The sequence below is a fragment of the Pseudophryne corroboree genome, chromosome 7 (assembly GCF_028390025.1).
Source record: "Pseudophryne corroboree isolate aPseCor3 chromosome 7, aPseCor3.hap2, whole genome shotgun sequence".
Taxonomy (NCBI): domain Eukaryota; kingdom Metazoa; phylum Chordata; class Amphibia; order Anura; family Myobatrachidae; genus Pseudophryne; species Pseudophryne corroboree.
The window spans coordinates 376926781-376944723 of NC_086450.1; the positions used below are offsets into that span (position 1 = coordinate 376926781).

The 17943-nt window shown below is 48.2% G+C and overlaps 1 protein-coding gene across 2 annotated transcripts in view; it reads left to right on the forward strand.

The window, feature by feature from the left end:
* Positions 1-12032, forward strand: part of LOC134945330 (cytochrome P450 2K1-like) — a 170813-nt gene extending 158781 nt beyond the window's left edge. For both annotated transcript variants that reach the window (XM_063934535.1, XM_063934534.1), the window contains one exon: positions 10861-12032. In XM_063934535.1, coding sequence (XP_063790605.1) covers positions 10861-11048 — 188 coding nt within the window. In that variant the 3' untranslated portion in view covers positions 11049-12032. The remainder of the gene's footprint in view (positions 1-10860) is intronic.
* Positions 12033-17943: the final 5911 nt, after the last annotated feature.

The window sequence follows — 17943 nt, forward strand, 5'->3', positions numbered from 1 at the left end:
GTGTGACAGGACGTGTGTAGAGAGGAGAGCAGCAAGCACAGGAAGCAAGCAAGCCAGTGTTTCTTAAAATATTTATAAAGCTTTGAGGAATATTCCCAGCGTTTTTTTGGTATGTTTTTAAATTATAAAAAGAATCTTTTGCTGCTGCTTACCACTGTAATGTTTGTAATGTTTCTCTGTCCAGGTCTGTGCAATCATTGTTTGTGCAGCGCCATATGCGATGAAGTCTCTCTGTTTAGGAGCCAGCCCTTGGTCCAACACGACCTTCTCGCTCTTTTATAACTACGTGTATTCTCCATATTTTCATATTCCAGTAACGCAGCAGCAGCAGCAGCAAAACTTACTGCTAATTATTGGATGAAGGAAATCATCAAAGCAGTTTATGAACACCAAGGCCAATCAAGACATTGGCCAGTATTTACTAAAAATCCGAGTTTGGCCGATTTGTGTTTTTTTTATCTAAGTCCCAATCCGGGAATTCACTAAGCAGAAAACTCTGCAGTGTCTGGTCTATTCGTAATGGTTTGATTGGCAAAGTTCTGAAATACGAATGAATAGACCATCGGTCAAACGCGGCTGTTATTTCATACAATACGGGCATTCACTATTCATTCGTATTTGGGTGTTAGTTTCTCTGAGTGCTCAAGTGCGGGTCTATTTTTTTTTCGATTCGTTAAAAAAAGCAAGAAAAAAATAGACCTGCTTTTTCCAGTCGAGTTTGGATAACCATGCACGGATCAGTGAGATCTGTGCATGGTTATCTATGGGAGAGTTTAGTGTAAAAACAGGAAAAAAAATTGCGTGGGGTCCCCCCTCCTAAGCACAACCAGCCTCGGGCTCTTTGAGCCGGTCCTGGTTGAAAAAATATGGGGGGAAAATGACAGGGTTCCCCCATATTTAATCAACCAGCACCGGGCTCTACGCCTGGTCCTGGTTCCAAAAATATGGGGGACAAAAAGCGTAGGGGTCCCCCGTATTTTTGAAACCAGCACCGGCTCCACTAGTCAGAGAGATAATGCCACAGCCGGGGGACACTTTTATATAGGTCCCTGCGGCCCTGGCATTAAATCACTAACTAGTCACCCCTGGCCGGGGTACCCTGGAGGAGTGGGGACCCCTTAAATCAAGGGGTCCCCCCCTCCAGCCACCCAAGGGCCAGGGGTGAAGCCCGAGGCTGTCCCCCCCCATCCATGGGCTGCGGATGGGGGGCTGATAGCCAAGTGTAAAATAAAAGAAAATAGTTTTTTGCACAAGAACTACAAGTCCCTGCAAGCCTCCCCCGCAAGCTGGTACTTGGAGAACCACAAGTACGAGCATGCAGGGGTTAAACGGGCCCACTGGTACCTATAGTTCTTCTGCAAAAAAAATACCCAAATAAAAACAGGACACACACACCTTGAAAGTTGAAATTTTTTCCCCATATTTTTTCAACCAGGACCGGCTCAAAGAGCCCGAGGCTGGTTATGCTTAGGAGGGGGGACCCCACGCAATTTTTTCCAGATTCTTAAACACTTTAAAAACCTTTTTAAGGCACACAATGAAGCCCTGCACGGATCTCACAGATCCGGACAGTATTCCTTGTGTTTTTTGAGGCAGTGTTTTACTCATCACTCCCGTAAAACACTGCCTGATATTACGAATCACATCGACATCGGAAAATACGAATTGTGAAAAGTCGGCAGCTTGGTGAATGACCGTATCAGGATTCACTAAGTTGCAGTAAAATGCACCCGATACCATTTGAGTTCAAACACCCTTCAAAACGGCCAAAACACGAATCTTTGTAAATATACCCCCTTGTGTAGTTCTGTGTAGAGTTCAGCTAAGCCTCACTTGTCACACAGCACAACTGCATAGACCTAAAATGGTGGACACTTCATATAACATGAGAATAGTCCAGCCCCTTGCATGAAAAATTCCAACCCCTTCTTTTAATTAGTATATGGTTGTTTTGGTTTTGTGTACGATGTATATGACGTAAGATATCTTATGATCTTATGTCACATCGTATAGTGTGTACATAAGATATCACATGTACGGGAGAGCAAGGGAAATTGTATACAATATCTTATCGTATCCAATCGTTGTAATGTGTACATAGCCTTAAGGTGTCCATACACTTGTGCGATTGGGCGCGATGTGATATCGTGCTTTGATTTCCCTTGAAGTCCCCCGCGCGATAAATCGCATCGAAAACGAGTTTTATGGTAAGAACTTACCTTTGTTAAAACTCTTTCTGCGAGGTACACTGGGCTCCACAAGGAAAGACATAGGGGTGTAGAGTAGGATCTTGATCCGAGGCACCAACAGGCTCAAAGCTTTGACTGTTCCCAGAATGCACAGCGCCGCCTCCTCTATAACCCCGCCTCCCTGCACAGGAGCTCAGTTTTTAGTTAACCAGCCCAATGCAGTAGCAGGAAAAGAGACGACAACGGTTAGTAGCCACATACACCACACTCTCACGACAGGAGAAGTGTAAGTGGCTAATGCCATACCAACCCAAAGAAGCTAAGTGCGTCAGGGTGGGCGCCTTGTGGAGCCCAGTGTACCTCGCAGAAAGAGTTTTAACAAAGGTAAGTTCTTACCATAAAACTCGTTTTCTGCTGCGGGGTACACTGGGCTTCACAAGGAAAGACATAGGGGATGTCCTAAAGCAGTTCCTTATGGGAGGGGACGCACTGTAGCGGGCACAATAACCCGGCGTTCAAAGGAAGCATCCTGGGAAGCGGCAGTATCGAAGGCATAGAATCTTATGAATGTGTTCACTGAGGACCACGTAGCCGCCTTGCACAATTGTTCAAGGGTCGCACCACGGCGGGCCGCCCAAGAAGGTCCAACAGACCGGATAGAATGGGCCGTAATGTGAGCAGGAGCTGATAGACCAGCCCTCACATAAGCATGTGCAATCACCATTCTAATCCATCTGGCCAAAGTTTGCTTGTGAGCAGGCCAGCCCCGTTTGTGAAATCCAAACAACACAAAGAGAGAATCAGATTTCCTAATAGAAGCAGTTCTCTTCACATAGATACGGAGAGCCCGTACCACATCCAAAGACCGCTCCTTGGGAGACAGATCAGGAGAGACCAGTGCCGGAACCACAATCTCCTGATTAAGGTGGAATGAAGAAACCACCTTAGGCAAATAACCGGCACGAGTCCTAAGAACCGCCCGGTAACGGTGAAATATCAGATATGGTGTACTACAGGACAAGGCACCCAAATCCGACACTATTCTAGCTGAAGCAATAGCCAGCAGAAACACCACCTTAAGGGAAAGCCACTTAAGATCAGCTGAACCAAGAGGTTCAAACGGAGACTCTTGTAACGCCTCCAAAACCACCGACAAGTCCCAAGGAGCCACAGGCGGGACATAGGGAGGTTGGATACGCAACACACTCTGAGTGAAGGTATGCACATAAGGTAAGGTCGCAATCATTCTCTGAAACCACACCGACAAAGCAGATATTTGAACCTTGAGGCAGGCCAGACGCAGGCCTAAGTCCAGGCCCTGCTGAAGAAAGGCCAACAACTTGGCTATACTAAACTTGGAAGCGTCATAATCGTTAGATGCGCACCAAACAAAGTAAGAATGCCAGACCCTATAGTAAATCCGAGCCGAAGCCGGTTTCCGGGCCCGCAACATAGTTTGAAGGACCGCCTCAGAAAACCCTTTAGCCCTCAAGACGGAAGCTTCATGAGCCACGCCGTCAAAGACAGCCGGGCTAGGTCCTGGTAGACACAGGGGCCCTGAACGAGGAGGTCTGGGCATTGTGGAAGTAGAATTGGACGCTCTGACGATAGGCCCTGCAGGTCTGAGAACCAGTGCCGTCTGGGCAATGCTGGAGCTATGAGAAGCAGAATTCCTCTTTCTTGCTTGAACTTCCGAATTACCCAGGGCAGGAGTGACACCGGAGGGAACACGTACGGCAGCCGGCACCACCAGCGCATCCACGAATGCTGCTTGAGAATCCCTCGTCCTTGCTCCGAAGACCAGAACCTTGTGATTGTGTCGAGACGCCATCAGATCTACGTCTGGAAGGCCCCACTTTTCCACTAGGAGTTGAAACACTTCTGGATGGAGGCCCCACTCGCCGGCATGTACGTCCTGACGTCTGAGAAAGTCCGCTTCCCAATTCAGGACTCCTGGAATGAATATTGCCGATATGGCCGATAAATGGCGTTCCGCCCAATGTAGAATCCGTGAGACTTCCCTCATTGCCAAACGGCTTCGAGTGCCGCCTTGATTATTTATGTAAGTCACTGTGGTGGCGTTGTCCAACTGTACTTGAACAGGACGGTTCTGAATTAAATGCTCGGCCAGGTTCAACGCATTGAAGACCGCCCGCAATTCCAGAATGTTGATCGAGAGGAGAGATTCCTCCTTGGTCCACCGACCCTGAAGGGAGTGTTGCTCCAACACCGCTCCCCAATCTCTGAGACTGGCATCTGTCGTCAACAGGACCCAGTCGGATATCCAGAAGCAAAAAAGGAAAGAGAGCGCAAATAGACTTGAATTATTCCATATTTATTATATCTAAAATTGCACATACACCAAAATTAGTTTAAACTATACCAATTGGCAACTGGATTTAAAACAACTTAGTACTTTAAAAATATATTTCATAGCATAGGATCCCTAACACTCGAATATCCTTATGGTTCCACTCAAGTAATACCCTACTGATTACCAGATAATTTTCACAGGTGTCCTTTAGTGAAATCAATGTAGAAAGAGTCCAAGAATGGTGAGAGACCCTTATTTATATCCACCAGTCACGTCCTGTGTGATAATACATGTATTTATACCGTAATCATGGTTATTGTTTCTTTTAAGAAAGAATTGAAACAGTTAATGTAGCAAATATACTGATGCTTCAGGTAGCTAAAAGTCAGTTTGTAAAGCAGGCTTTATATCATATTGCAGCCTTTCTAGAGCGTCTCCGTCTGCCGCTCTCTACCTTAATCACTTATTGTGTTCAGAGCGGTTAGGCTTACCGCTTCCCGAGAGTTTTGGTCCACGGCGCCGGGATTGCGCGCACCGCCTGGCGTGTCCAAGGTGATTGTAGCTGCGGCGCCTGTGTTCACCTCTCAGTGCCCGACTGGACCGCTGGCTCCAGGCACGTGATCGGCAGCCACGGTCCCTGCTTTGCAAAGGGACCAATGCAGGTGGCTCCAGACCCAGGACCGGACTGTCCAATAAAGTGATTGATGCTGAAATCGGTGGCAACCAAGTCCGTGAAGAGTGTTTGGATCCTAAAACACCCTGACGCGTTTCTCGACCGTTATAAGCTGGTCGTTTCTTCCTCTGAAGAAACGACCAGCTTATAACGGTCGAGAAACGCGTCAGGGTGTTTTAGGATCCAAACACTCTTCACGGATTTGGTTGCCACCGATTTCAGCATCAATCACTTTATTGGACAGTCTGGTCCTGGGTCTGGAGCCACCTGCATTGGTCCCTTTGCAAAGCAGGGACCGTGGCTGCCGATCACGTGCCTGGAGCCAGCGGTCCAGTCGGGCACTGAGAGGTGAACACAGGCGCCGCAGCTACAATCACCTTGGACACGCCAGGCGGTGCGCGCAATCCCGGCGCCGTGGACCAAAACTCTCGGGAAGCGGTAAGCCTAACCGCTCTGAACACAATAAGTGATTAAGGTAGAGAGCGGCAGACGGAGACGCTCTAGAGAGGCTGCAATATGAGATAAAGCCTGCTTTTCAAACTGACTTTTAGCTACCTGAAGCATCAGTATATTTGCTACATTAACTGTTTCAATTCTTTCTTAAAAGAAACAATAACCATGATTACGGTATAAATACATGTATTATCACACAGGACGTGACTGGTGGATATAAATAAGGGTCTTTCACCATTCTTGGACTCTTTCTACATTGATTTCACTAAAGGACACCTGTGAAAATTATCTGGTAATCAGTAGGGTATTACTTGAGTGGAACCATAAGGATATTCGAGTGTTAGGGATCCTATGCTATGAAATATATTTTTAAAGTACTAAGTTGTTTTAAATCCAGTTGCCAATTGGTATAGTTTAAACTAATTTTGGTGTATGTGCAATTTTAGATATAATAAATATGGAATAATTCAAGTCTATTTGCGCTCTCTTTCCTTTTTTGCTTGTTTACTCTATATAGGGACGCTAATACCCTATTCTGAGAGCAGCAAATAGCATCTCAACACAGGTTCTATCACAGGCGCCTTTCCTTTTTTAGTGGATATCCAGAAGGGACGGCCCCTGCACAATCGTTGGTCCTGGAGCCACCAGTGCAGTGATAGACGGACTTCCGGAGTCAATGAGATCATGTGAGACCTGATCCGGTGAGGCAGGCCGTCCCACTTGGCTAGAATCAGCCTCTGGAGGGGGCGAGAAAGAAATTGAGCATACTCCACCATGTCGAATGCTGATACCATGAGGCCCAACACCTGCATCGCCGAATGTATCGACACTTGTGGACGAGAAAGGAAGAAACGAATCCTGTCCTGAAGCTTCAGGACTTTTTCCTGAGACAAGAACAACCGCTGGTTGTGAGTGTCCAATAGCGCTCCCAGGTGCACCATGCTCTGAGCAGGGACCAGGGAGGATTTCTTCCAGTTGATGAGCCACCCGTGGGCTTGTAGAAACCGGACAGTCATATCCTGATGACGTAGGAGAATTTCTGGGGATTTTGCCAGGATTAACAAGTCGTCCAGATACGGCAGTATCCTGACCCCTTGACGGCGGAGTACCACCGTCATCACTGCCATGACTTTGGTGAAGACTCACGGAGCCGTAGTTAAACCGAAAGGTAACACCCGAAACTGGTAATGGAGGTTGCCAATCGCAAACCTCAGGTATTGCTGATGTGACACTGCTATAGCAATATGCAGGTAAGCATCCTGAATGTCCAGGGAGACCATGTAGTCCCCAGGTTCCAAGGCCAGAACTATAGAGCGAAGGGTTTCCATACGGAACTTGGAAACTTTCACAAACCTGTTCAATGCCTTGAGGTTGAGAATGGGCTGGGATGACCCATCCGGTTTCGGGACCAGAAACAGCGGAGAATAGTACCCCCGGCCCCTCTGAGCAAGAGGCACCTGTACTACGACTCCTGTATCCAGGAGGGTCTCTACCACCGAATGTAGTGTTTGCCTTTGTCTGGTCCAACGGGACGTTTGTCCTGCAAAATCGATGAGGGGGTCGTTTTTTGAAAGCTATGGCGTAACCTCGAGTGACGACTTCCCGTACCCAGGCATCTGAAGTGGTCTTCAACCATTCCTGGGTATACCCTAGAAGCCGGCCCCCCACCCTGGGATCCCCCAGGGGGAGGTCCGCCCCGTCATGCGGCAGGCTTATCGATCTTGGAAGCTTGCTGACGGGCAGCCCAGGCTCTTTTGGGCTTTGGCTTACCAGGTTTGGAAGTGCGGGCCTGCTTGTTGTACGCCTGACCTTTTGCTTTACCTGAAGGACGAAAGGGGCGAAAGGAAGTACCTTTAGCCTTCGACACAGAAGGAGCGGTACTTGGCAGACAGGCATTTTTGGCAGTAGCCAAGTCAGCCACTATCTTATTTAAGTCCTCCCCAAACAGAATATCTCCCTTGAAAGGGAGTACCTCCAGGGTTTTTCTAGAGTCCAGATCCACAGACCAGGATCTCAGCCACAATATCCGGCGAGCCAGGACTGATGTAGTAGAGGCCTTGGCTGCCAGGATACCGGCATCAGAAGCCACCTCTTTACTATAGTGAGGAACTGTGACAATATATGACAAGCATTGTCTAGCATGGTCAGAAGAGATTTCAGCTTCTAACTCTAGGGCCCATGCTTCAATAGCCTCTGCAGCCCATGTTGCTGCAATAGTGGGCCGTTGTGCAGCACCCATGAGGGTGTAAATCGCTTTCAGACAACCCTCCAGATGTTTATCCGTAGGCTCTTTCAGAGACGTGACGGTAGTGACAGGTAGAGCTGAGGAAACCACCATCCTAGCCACATGTGAGTCCACTGGAGGATTCGTTTCCCAATTTTTAGACAGCTCTGGCGCGAGGGGATAGCGAGCAAGCATCTTCTTTTGAGGCACAAACTTCTTACCCGGGTTTCCCCAGGGTTCCTGACGTATATCCACTAGGTGGTCAGAGTGAGGTAAAACATGTTTAACCACCTTCTGACGCTTGAACCTATCTGGTTTCTTAGGAGGGTCGGATGGTTCGGGATCATCCGTAATCTGAAAAATTTACTTATCATCCACATGTGAACTACCCTCCACATCAGCAGTATCTGTGTCAGAATCTGTGGGGTCAGTGTAAGCGCCATCTTCATCAGACGAGGTGTCCGTGACAGCAGTGGATTGTGAGGAGATAAGAGCTCGCTTAGAGGACCCCTTGGTCTTAGGCGAGCGAGAGTCAGACTTTTTATTAGTCAAGGACTGGTTCAACTTCTTCAATTGAGCAGATAAATCATCCGCCCACGGCGGGTTAGCTGCGGGGACCATATACGGTTGCACCGGCATAGGAGGTCTCATAGGGGGTGTTAGTTTAGTAACTAGCGTATGTAGAAGCGTGGAGAAAGTAGCCCATGGTGGGTCATTGTGTACCCCCATTGCCACAGTCCCACTGGGGGGCAAGGAGCCCCCAGAACCAGAGCCCACAGCTGCTGTAATCTCCTCATAGTGATCTGTGGCGTCAGCAACACTGGCAGTGTGTTCAGCCCCAGAACCATTACCTTCAGAAGCAGACATGATATAACTTGCAGTATCAGGTAACACAGTACAATTGGCAGCAGCACAATACCTCTTACCCAAACCCCTGCGCAGTGTAGTCAGCACAAGCAAAGATACAGGAGAGATAAGGTGACTAAAATCACAGAGAAAAATACGTATTAGAGTATATCTTGTGAAAATCCTATATAATTATAAAACCTGACGCACCAAGCCCCCTCAGGTTATAGAATATAGGGATGGCAAGTTGAGTGAGAGACACGAAATGGAAACCACTCAGCAAGCTAATGCACACACGTATAGTCACAGTTAAACAATGCAGAGGTTATTACTAACAATAATACTGCACTGGACCAGCTTATATAGCTATGTAGTCAATAGATATAACACTGCACAGTAAGAACTGGATGTATATCACAGGGTACTTGTACCAGAGAACCCTGACTAAATGCACTCTTTCGGAACTAACACTGTCTAATTGACATTTAGAATACTTAAGTGTCATGTAAAGTCACAGCGCTGACAACCAGGCGGCTTTACACAGGAGGATTTGCCCAAACAGTCCCAGGAACAGTGTAGCTGAGAGAAATGGCGCCCAAACACTGACAGGGAGTGAGGGAGAGACAGATATGCAGCTCCAGGGCGGGAACATTTGCTGGAAATGGCGCCCTGGGGCTGGGGGAGGAGCTCCAGGACTAAGCCTTATCCCCCTGCTGGCAAAACCACCGGGTACTGTGGGCTACTAGTAAAACGGTTTTAAGGGAAAACCTGACCTGCACCCATGCCCTGGTGATCTAGTGGGATCATCTGTACTGCCACAGTGTTCACCGCCAGCGCGCGTGGCCCGCCTCCCGCTGACCGCGCCAGATCACGATAAAGTACGGGACCCGCGAGCGGGACCCACTCACCACCTCCCGAAGCGCGGCCATGCGATCCCGGAGAGCCCCCGTCGTGTGTGCCTGACTTTAGAAGAAAACCGGAGCCTCCTGCTGTAGTTACCCGGCAACCAGGGCTCGGGAGTGTACAGCGCCGCTGGGGAGACTGAATGTCACTAGACATGTACACACTTCTACAGCCCTTGAAGTCTTCACTTTTCTACTCAAAAAGCTCTTCTTAGGGCTGCCCAGAGCAGCCCCTCTGTTATGTGCCTGCTATCTGCGGCACCAACTACAAAACTGAGCTCCTGTGCAGGGAGGCGGGGTTATAGAGGAGGCGGCGCTGTGCATTCTGGGAACAGTCAAAGCTTTGAGCCTGTTGGTGCCTCGGATCAAGATCCTACTCTACACCCCTATGTCTATCCTTGTGGAGCCATTGTACCCCGCAGCAGAAAGTGCTTTTTTGTGCATTTGATGCGCATGCAGTCCCTTGCGACCAGAAATCGGGTGATCAAATGTGATCACATCCTATGCTGCCCAAAGTACACCAGATTTATCTGTGAGGTCTGTTGAAATTTTCATAGAGAGCTGGGCTATCTGTATCCTGTATCCTGTGCACAATGGGTGGAGGGGAATGTCCAGGAAATGAGCTAAATGCCTCACAGATCGCACATCACAGTGCGATAAATCGAATGTTGTAAAAACAGCATGCGATCGCTTGTGCAATCCGATAAATATTAAGTACAGCACAAAATATCTTGAGATGCGAGATTCGACCAGCGTGCCTGTGCATTGCGTCGGGGGACACATTCGATGTGCATACAATCCTGCAGTTTATCGCACCAGTGTGGTCGAAATCGAAGGATTGTACCAGATATCTCACAAGTGTGTGGGCACCATAAGTTTTAAACTTTCCAGTACTTATTTTACCACAGTCCATTCTTCATCCATCTTCCTGTATGGTCTGAGCTTTCTTCTCCAGCCTGGTGAGTGACTGATTGGGTGTCACGTGTACACACAATATGTCTGTCCAAAAGAGTATGGCATGGCATTGTAGGTGGGTGGGCAAAACGACGGTTATGTCTTACTATTTTCTTCAGTAAAAGCCGGAGGGAGACAAGTGCTTGCCCATAAATTGTGATCACACCATGAAGTTGATGTTTTCAAACAAGTTAATGCAACATTTTTCTATGTTTATATATCCTATATTCTAATACACAATCAAAACACCATAGGCTTATGTCTGCACCTGTATGTGATATACATATATCTTCGCGTTCATATAGGGAGAAGAGCTTGCGTTGGAGAAAGCTTGGCCAAGATGGAACTTTTCCTGTTCTTTACTGGACTTCTGCATGCATTTACTTTCCACCCACCAGCTGGAGTCTCCAGGGAAGATATAAGTCTTGAGCCTGACATTGGATTCGTATTAGTCCCTAAACCACATCTGATATGTGCAAAACTCAACAACTAGTGTGCTGCCACCACAAATACCCAGTAACAACACAGATGTTGCTTTTGATTAATTTTGGCTGATTATAGATTTAATTATCACGTTTTATGTGTTCTCATATTATAGTCAAAAACAGCAAAGCTCAGATACTCACGCTACCAACACAACAGACCATAGAACTGTTCCAGAACACAAGTTTGTAATACACAGTTTGTAATACACAGCACCATTCGAATGGTCAGCACTGTCTTGTACTATTATGGTGGGTACACACTGATAGATTTATCTGCAGATCAATTGATCTGCAGATATATCTATGGACGGATCGGGCAGTGTGCTGTGCACATACACTGCCCGATCCGTCGGGGATTGACGTCATGAACTGGGCGGGCGTGTACATGTGTATTCAGCTGTCAATCACCGCCGACTGCCGCAGCATGTGTACGGGCAGCTGGCTGGTCGCCCGTACACACACAGCGATGTGCTAATATATCGGTAGATATCTTGGCTGTCGGCTGTGCTGCGGGGCCGACGCGAAATGTCTGTGAACGACGGAGTTCACAGACATATCGCCCATACACACTGGCCGACGGACCCGCAATATATTGGCCGTTCAATAGAACGGTCGATATATCGGCCAGTGAGTACCCACCTTTACTTTCCTAAATGCACACAGTAAATGGTGGATAATCCAGCTCTGTAGTAGCATGACAGAAACACTTATTGAATTACGCAGAAAGAATCACCATTATCTTAAGATACAGATGAGATTCTGGAATTGTGGGGTTGGGTGACCACAATACTCCTCGTTTAGGTTCCCCCCAAGACAGCATTATCTGTCAGGCACTGCATGAGGTGGTGGGGCCACTGTAGATCATTTCATTCTCTATGCAGTACATGTGTGATGCTTCAGTGGTTGAAAATATCTGATATGACATAAGAGGTTATTCAAAAATGTATCCTCCAAATTGCTAAATAAATTCTACTGTTATTGTACTTGAAAAATGACTGTCTAGCTTTATTTGTGGGGTTAATACATTTTAGTTTGACGGACAGTGCTCCTCTAGTTCTTTCTTTTCTTGATTCATTTCATTACAAGCTCCCTTATGTATTAGAAGTGGATCAGAGAAGACTGCTGTGTTCATCTTTGTTCTTAAGAGGCCTCCTATGGCTTTAGCATAGTTTCTCACAGTAGATGCATACAAAGACACAGTAGCTGTCTTATTAGCGTACAACTCTGACTCAAGCACACAGTACATTAATAGATCTAACATTACACAACTGGAATGGAAGGGGGGAATTATATGGAAGGGGGGAATTAGGAAAAGTAGGATAAGGAGCAGAATTGGCCATAAAGGAGGCAGGGGAATGAGATGGATTATAGGGGAGGGGAGGTGGTGCAGATCACCCCCTGTTCTCAGCCACATGAGTTTTTATATAGTGGATGGTCTAAGGGCAGGGCTCTGCCACCAGCGAGCACACTTTTCCCAGGCTGGTCATTTAGGCAAGGGCCCATTCAGAAACCTGGGATCGGTCACCTTCCTTCTTATCGTACGACTACACAATTGTGGTTGCAAGGTGGCTGTTACCAGAGCAAGTTAATGATAACAATGTGAGTTTTGTGCCATATTCTGTGTAAAGTTGTGTATGCTTTTGTATGCTTTTGTTTTACTGTAGCCAAAGGCCTAGGGAGATAGTATATTAATATAATTTCTCTGACGTCCTAGTGGATGCTGGGAACTCCGTAAGGACCATGGGGAATAGACGGGCTCCGCAGGAGACTGGGCACTCTAAAAGAAAGATTAGGTACTATCTGGTGTGCACTGGCTCCTCCCACTATGACCCTCCTCCAGACCTCAGTTAGATTTCTGTGCCCGGCCGAGCTGGATGCACACTAGGGGCTCTCCTGAGCTCCTAGAAAGAAAGTATATTTTAGTTTTTTTATTTTACAGTGAGACCTGCTGGCAACAGGCTCACTGCAACGAGGGACTAAGGGGAGAAGAAGCGAACCTACCTGCTTGCAGCTAGCTTCGGCTTCTTAGGCTACTGGACACCATTAGCTCCGGAGGGATCGACCGCAGGACCCGTCCTTGGTGTTCGTTCCCGGAGCCGCGCCGCCATCCCCCTTACAGAGCCAGAAGCATGAAGATGGTCCGGAAAATCGGCGGCAGAAGACTTCAGTCTTCACCAAAGTAGCGCACAGCACTGCAGCTGTGCGCCATTGCTCCTCATGTACACCTCACACTCCGGTCACTGATGGGTGCAGGGCGCTGGGGGGGGGGGGGGCGCCCTGAGGGCAATATAAACACCTTGGCTGGCAAAATAATCACAATATATAGCCCCAGAGGCTATATATGTGATAAATACCCCTGCCAGAATCCATAAAAAAGCGGGAGAAAAGTCCGCGAAAAATGGGCGGAGCTATCTCCCTCAGCACACTGGCGCCATTTTCTCTTCACAGTGCAGCTGGAAGACAGCTCCCCAGGCTCTCCCCTGTAGTTTTCAGGCTCAAAGGGTTAAAAAGAGAGGGGGGGCACTAAATTTAGGCGCAATATTGTATATACAAGCAGCTATTGGGGAAAATTCACTCAGTTATAGTGTTAATCCCCACATTATATAGCGCTCTGTTGTGTGATGGCATACTCTCTCTCTGTCTCCCCAAAGGGCTTTGTGGGGTCCTGTCCTCAGAGCATTCCCTGTGTGTGTGCGGTGTGTCGGTACGGCTGTTTCGACATGTTTTGATGAGGAGGCTTATGTGGTGACGGAGCAGATGCCGATAAAGGTGATGTCGCCCCCTGTGGGGCCGACACCAGAGTGGATAGATAGGTGGAAAGTATTAACCGACAGTGTCAACTCCTTACATAAAAGGCTGGATGACGTAACAGCTGTGGGACAGCCGGCTTCTCAGCCCGCGCCTGCCCAGGCGTCTCAAAGGCCATCAGGGGCTCAAAAGCGCCCGCTCCCTCAGATGGCAGAGACAGATGTCGACACGGAGTCTGACTCCAGTGTCGACGAGGTTGAGACATATACACAATCCACTAGGAACATCCGTGACTTGATCCCGGCAATAAAAAATGTGTCACACATTTCTGACATTAACCCAAGTACCACTAAAAAAGGGTTTTATGTTTGGGGAGAAAAAGCAGGCAGTGTTTTGTTCCCCCATCAGATGAGTGAATGAAGTGTGTGAAAAAGCGTGGGTTCCCCCGATAAGAAACTGGTAATTTCTAAAAAGTTACTGATGGCGTACCCTTTCCCGCCAGAGGATAAGTTACGCTGGGAGATATCCCCTAGGGTGGATAAGGCGCTCACACGTTTGTCATAAAAGGTGGCACTGCCGTCTTAGGATACGGCCACTTTGAAGGTACCTGTTGATAAAAAGCAGGAGGCTATCCTGAAGTCTGTATTTACACACTCAGGTACTAGACTGAGACCTGCAGATATTGCTGCTGCAGCGTGGTCTGTGACCCTGTCAAACAGGGATACTAGTTTGCTAACATAAGAGCATATTAAAGACGTCGTCTTTTATATATGAAGGATGCACAGAGGGATATTTTACCGGCTGGCATCCAGAATTAATGTAATGTCCATTCTGTCAGGAGGGTATTAGAGACCCGACACTGGACAGGTGATGCTGACTTTAAAAGGCACATAGAGATTCTGCCTTATAAGGGTGAGGAATTGTTTGGGGATGGTCTCTGGGACCTCGTATCCACAGCAGCAGCTGGGAAGAAATTATTTTACCTCAGGTTTCCTCACAGCCTAAGAAAGCACTGTATTATCAGGTACAGTCCTTTCGGCTTCAGAAAAGCAAGCGGGTCAAAGGCGCTTCCTTTCTGCACAGAGACAAGGGAAGAGGGAAAAAGCTGCACCAGTCAGCCAGTTCCCAGAATCAAAATTCTTCCCCCGCTTCCTCTGAGCCCACCGCATGACGCGGGGGCTCCACAGGCGTAGCCAAGTACGGTGGGGGGCCGCCTCAAAAATTTCAGCGATCAGTGGGCTCGCTCACAAGTGGATCCCTGGATCCTTCAAGTAGTATCTCAGGGGTACAAGCTGGAATTCGAGATGTCTCCACCCCGCCGTTGTCCTCAAATCTGCCTTGCCGACAACTCCCTCAGGCAGGGAGGCTGTGCTAGAGGCAATTCACAAGCTATATTCCCAGCAGGTGATAGTCAAGGTGCCCCTACTTCAACAAGGAGGGGGTTACTATTCCACACTGTTTGTGGTACCGAAACCGGACGGTTCGGTGAGACCCATTTTAAATTTGAAATCCTTGAACACATACATAAAAAAATTCAAGTTCAAGATGGAATCGCTCAGGGCGGTTATTGCAAGCCTGGACGAGGGGGATTACATGGTATCCCTGGACATCAAGGATGCTTACCTGCATGTCCCCATTTACCATCCTCACCAGGAGTACCTCAGAGTTGTGGTACAGGATTGCCATTACCAATTCCAGACACTGCCGTTTGGACTGTCCACGGCACCGAGGGTGTTTACCAAGGTAATGGCAGAAATGATGATACTCCTTCGAAAAAAGGGAGTTTTAATTATCCCGTACTTGGACGATCTCCTTATAAGGGCGAAGTCCAAGGAGCAGTTGTTGGTCGGAGAAGCACTATCTCGGGAAGTGCTACAACAGCACGGATGGATTCTAAACATTCCACAGCTGGTTCCTTCCACACGCTTACTGTTCCTGGGGATGGTTCTGGACACAGAACAGAAAAAAGTGTTTCTCCCACAGGAGAAAGCCAAGGAGCTGTCATCTCTAGTCAGAGACCTCCTGAAACCAAAACAGGTATCGGTGCATCACTGCACACGAGTCCTCGGAAAAATGGTAGCTTCTTACGAAGCAATTCCATTCGGCAGGTTCCATGCAAGAACCTTTCAGTGGGACCTCTTGGACAAGTGGTCGGGATCGCATCTTCAGATGCATCGGCTGATAACCCTGTCTCCAAGGACCAGGGTGTCTCTGCTGTGGTGGCTGCAGAGTGCTCATCTTCTAGAGGGCCGCAGATTCGGCATACAGGACTGGGTCCTGGTGACCACGGATGCCAGCCTTCGAGGCTGGGGGGCAGTCACACAGGGAAGAAATTTCCAAGGACTTTGGTCAAGTCAGGAGTCGTCCCTACACATAAATATTCTGGAACTGAGGGCCATTTACAATGCCCTAAGTCAGGCAAGGCCCCTGCTTCAAAACCAGCCGGTACTGATCCAATCAGACAACATCACGGCAGTCGCCCATGTAAACCGACAGGGCGGCACAAGAAGCAGGATGGCGATGGCAGAAGCCACAAGGATTCTCCGATGGGCGGAAAATCACGTCTTAGCACTGTCAGCAGTGTTCATTCCGGGAGTGGACAACTGGGTAGCAGACTTCCTCAGCAGACGCGACCTACACCCGGGAGAGTGGGGACTTCATCCAGAAGTCTTCCAACTGTTGGTTAACCGTTGGGAAAGGCCACAGGTGGACATGATGGCGTCCCGCCTCAACAAAAAGCTAAGAGATATTGCGCCAGGTCAAGGGACCCTCAGGCGATAGCTGTGGACGCTCTAGTGACACCGTGGGTGTACCAGTCGGTTTATGTGTTCCCTCCTCTGCCTCTCATACCAAAGGTACTGAGAATAATAAGAAGGCGAGGAGTAAGAACGATACTCGTGGTTCCGGATTGGCCAAGAAGAGCTTGGTACCCAGAACTTCAAGAAATGATATCATGGCCTCTACCGCTCAGACAGGATCTGCTACAGCAGGGGCCCTGTCTGTTCCAAGACTTACCGCGGCTGCGTTTGACGACATGGCGGTTGAATTCCGAATCCTAAAGGAATAGGGCATTCCGGAAGAAGTCATTCCTACGCTGATAAAAGCCAGGAAAGATGTAACCGCAAACCATTATTACCATATTTGGCGAAAATATGTTGCGTGGTGTGAGGCCAGGAAGGCCCCAACAGAGGAATTTCAGCTGGGTCGTTTTCTGCACTTCCTACAGTCGGGAGTGACTATGGGCCTAAAATTGGGTTCCATTAAGGTCCAGATTTCGGCTCTGTCGATTTTCTTCCAGAAAGAACTGGCTTCACTGCCTGAAGTTCAGACATTTGTAAAGGGAGTGCTACATATTCAGCCCCCTTTTTGTGCCTCCTGTGGCACCTTGGGATCTCAACGTGGTGTTGAATTTCCTAAAATCACATTGGTTTGAGCCACTTAAGACTGTGAATCTGAAATATCTCACGTGGAAAGTGGTCATGTTATTGGCCTTGGCTTCGGCCAGGCGTGTGTCAGAATTGGCGGCTTTGTCATGTGAAAGCCCTTATCTGATTTTCCATATGGATAGGGCAGAATTGAGGACTCGTCCCCAGTTTCTCCCTAAGGTGGTATCAGCTTTTCACTTGAACCAACCTATTGTAGTGCCTGCGGCTACTAGGGACTTGGAGGATTCCAAGTTACTGGACGTAGTCAGGGCCTTGAAAAATTATGTTTCCAGGACGGCTGGAGTCAGGAAAACTGACTCGCTTTTTATCCTGTATGCACCCAACAAAATAGGTGCTCCTGCTTCTAAGCAGACTATTGCTCGCTGGATTTGTAGCACAATTCAGCTGGCGCATTCTGCGGCTGGGTTGCCGCATCCTAAATCAGTAAAAGCCCATTCCACGAGGAAGGGGGGCTCATCTTGGGCGGCTGCCCGAGGGGTCTCGGCTTTACAACTTTGCCGAGCTGCAACTTGGTCAGGGACAAACACGTTTGCTAAATTCTACAAATTTGATACCCTGGCTGAGGAGGACCTTGAGTTCTCTCATTCGGTGCTGCAGAGTCATCCGCACTCTCCCGCCCGTTTGGGAGCTTTGGTATAATCCCCATGGTCCTTACGGAGTTCCCAGCATCCACTAGGACGTCAGAGAAAATAAGATTTTACTCACCGGT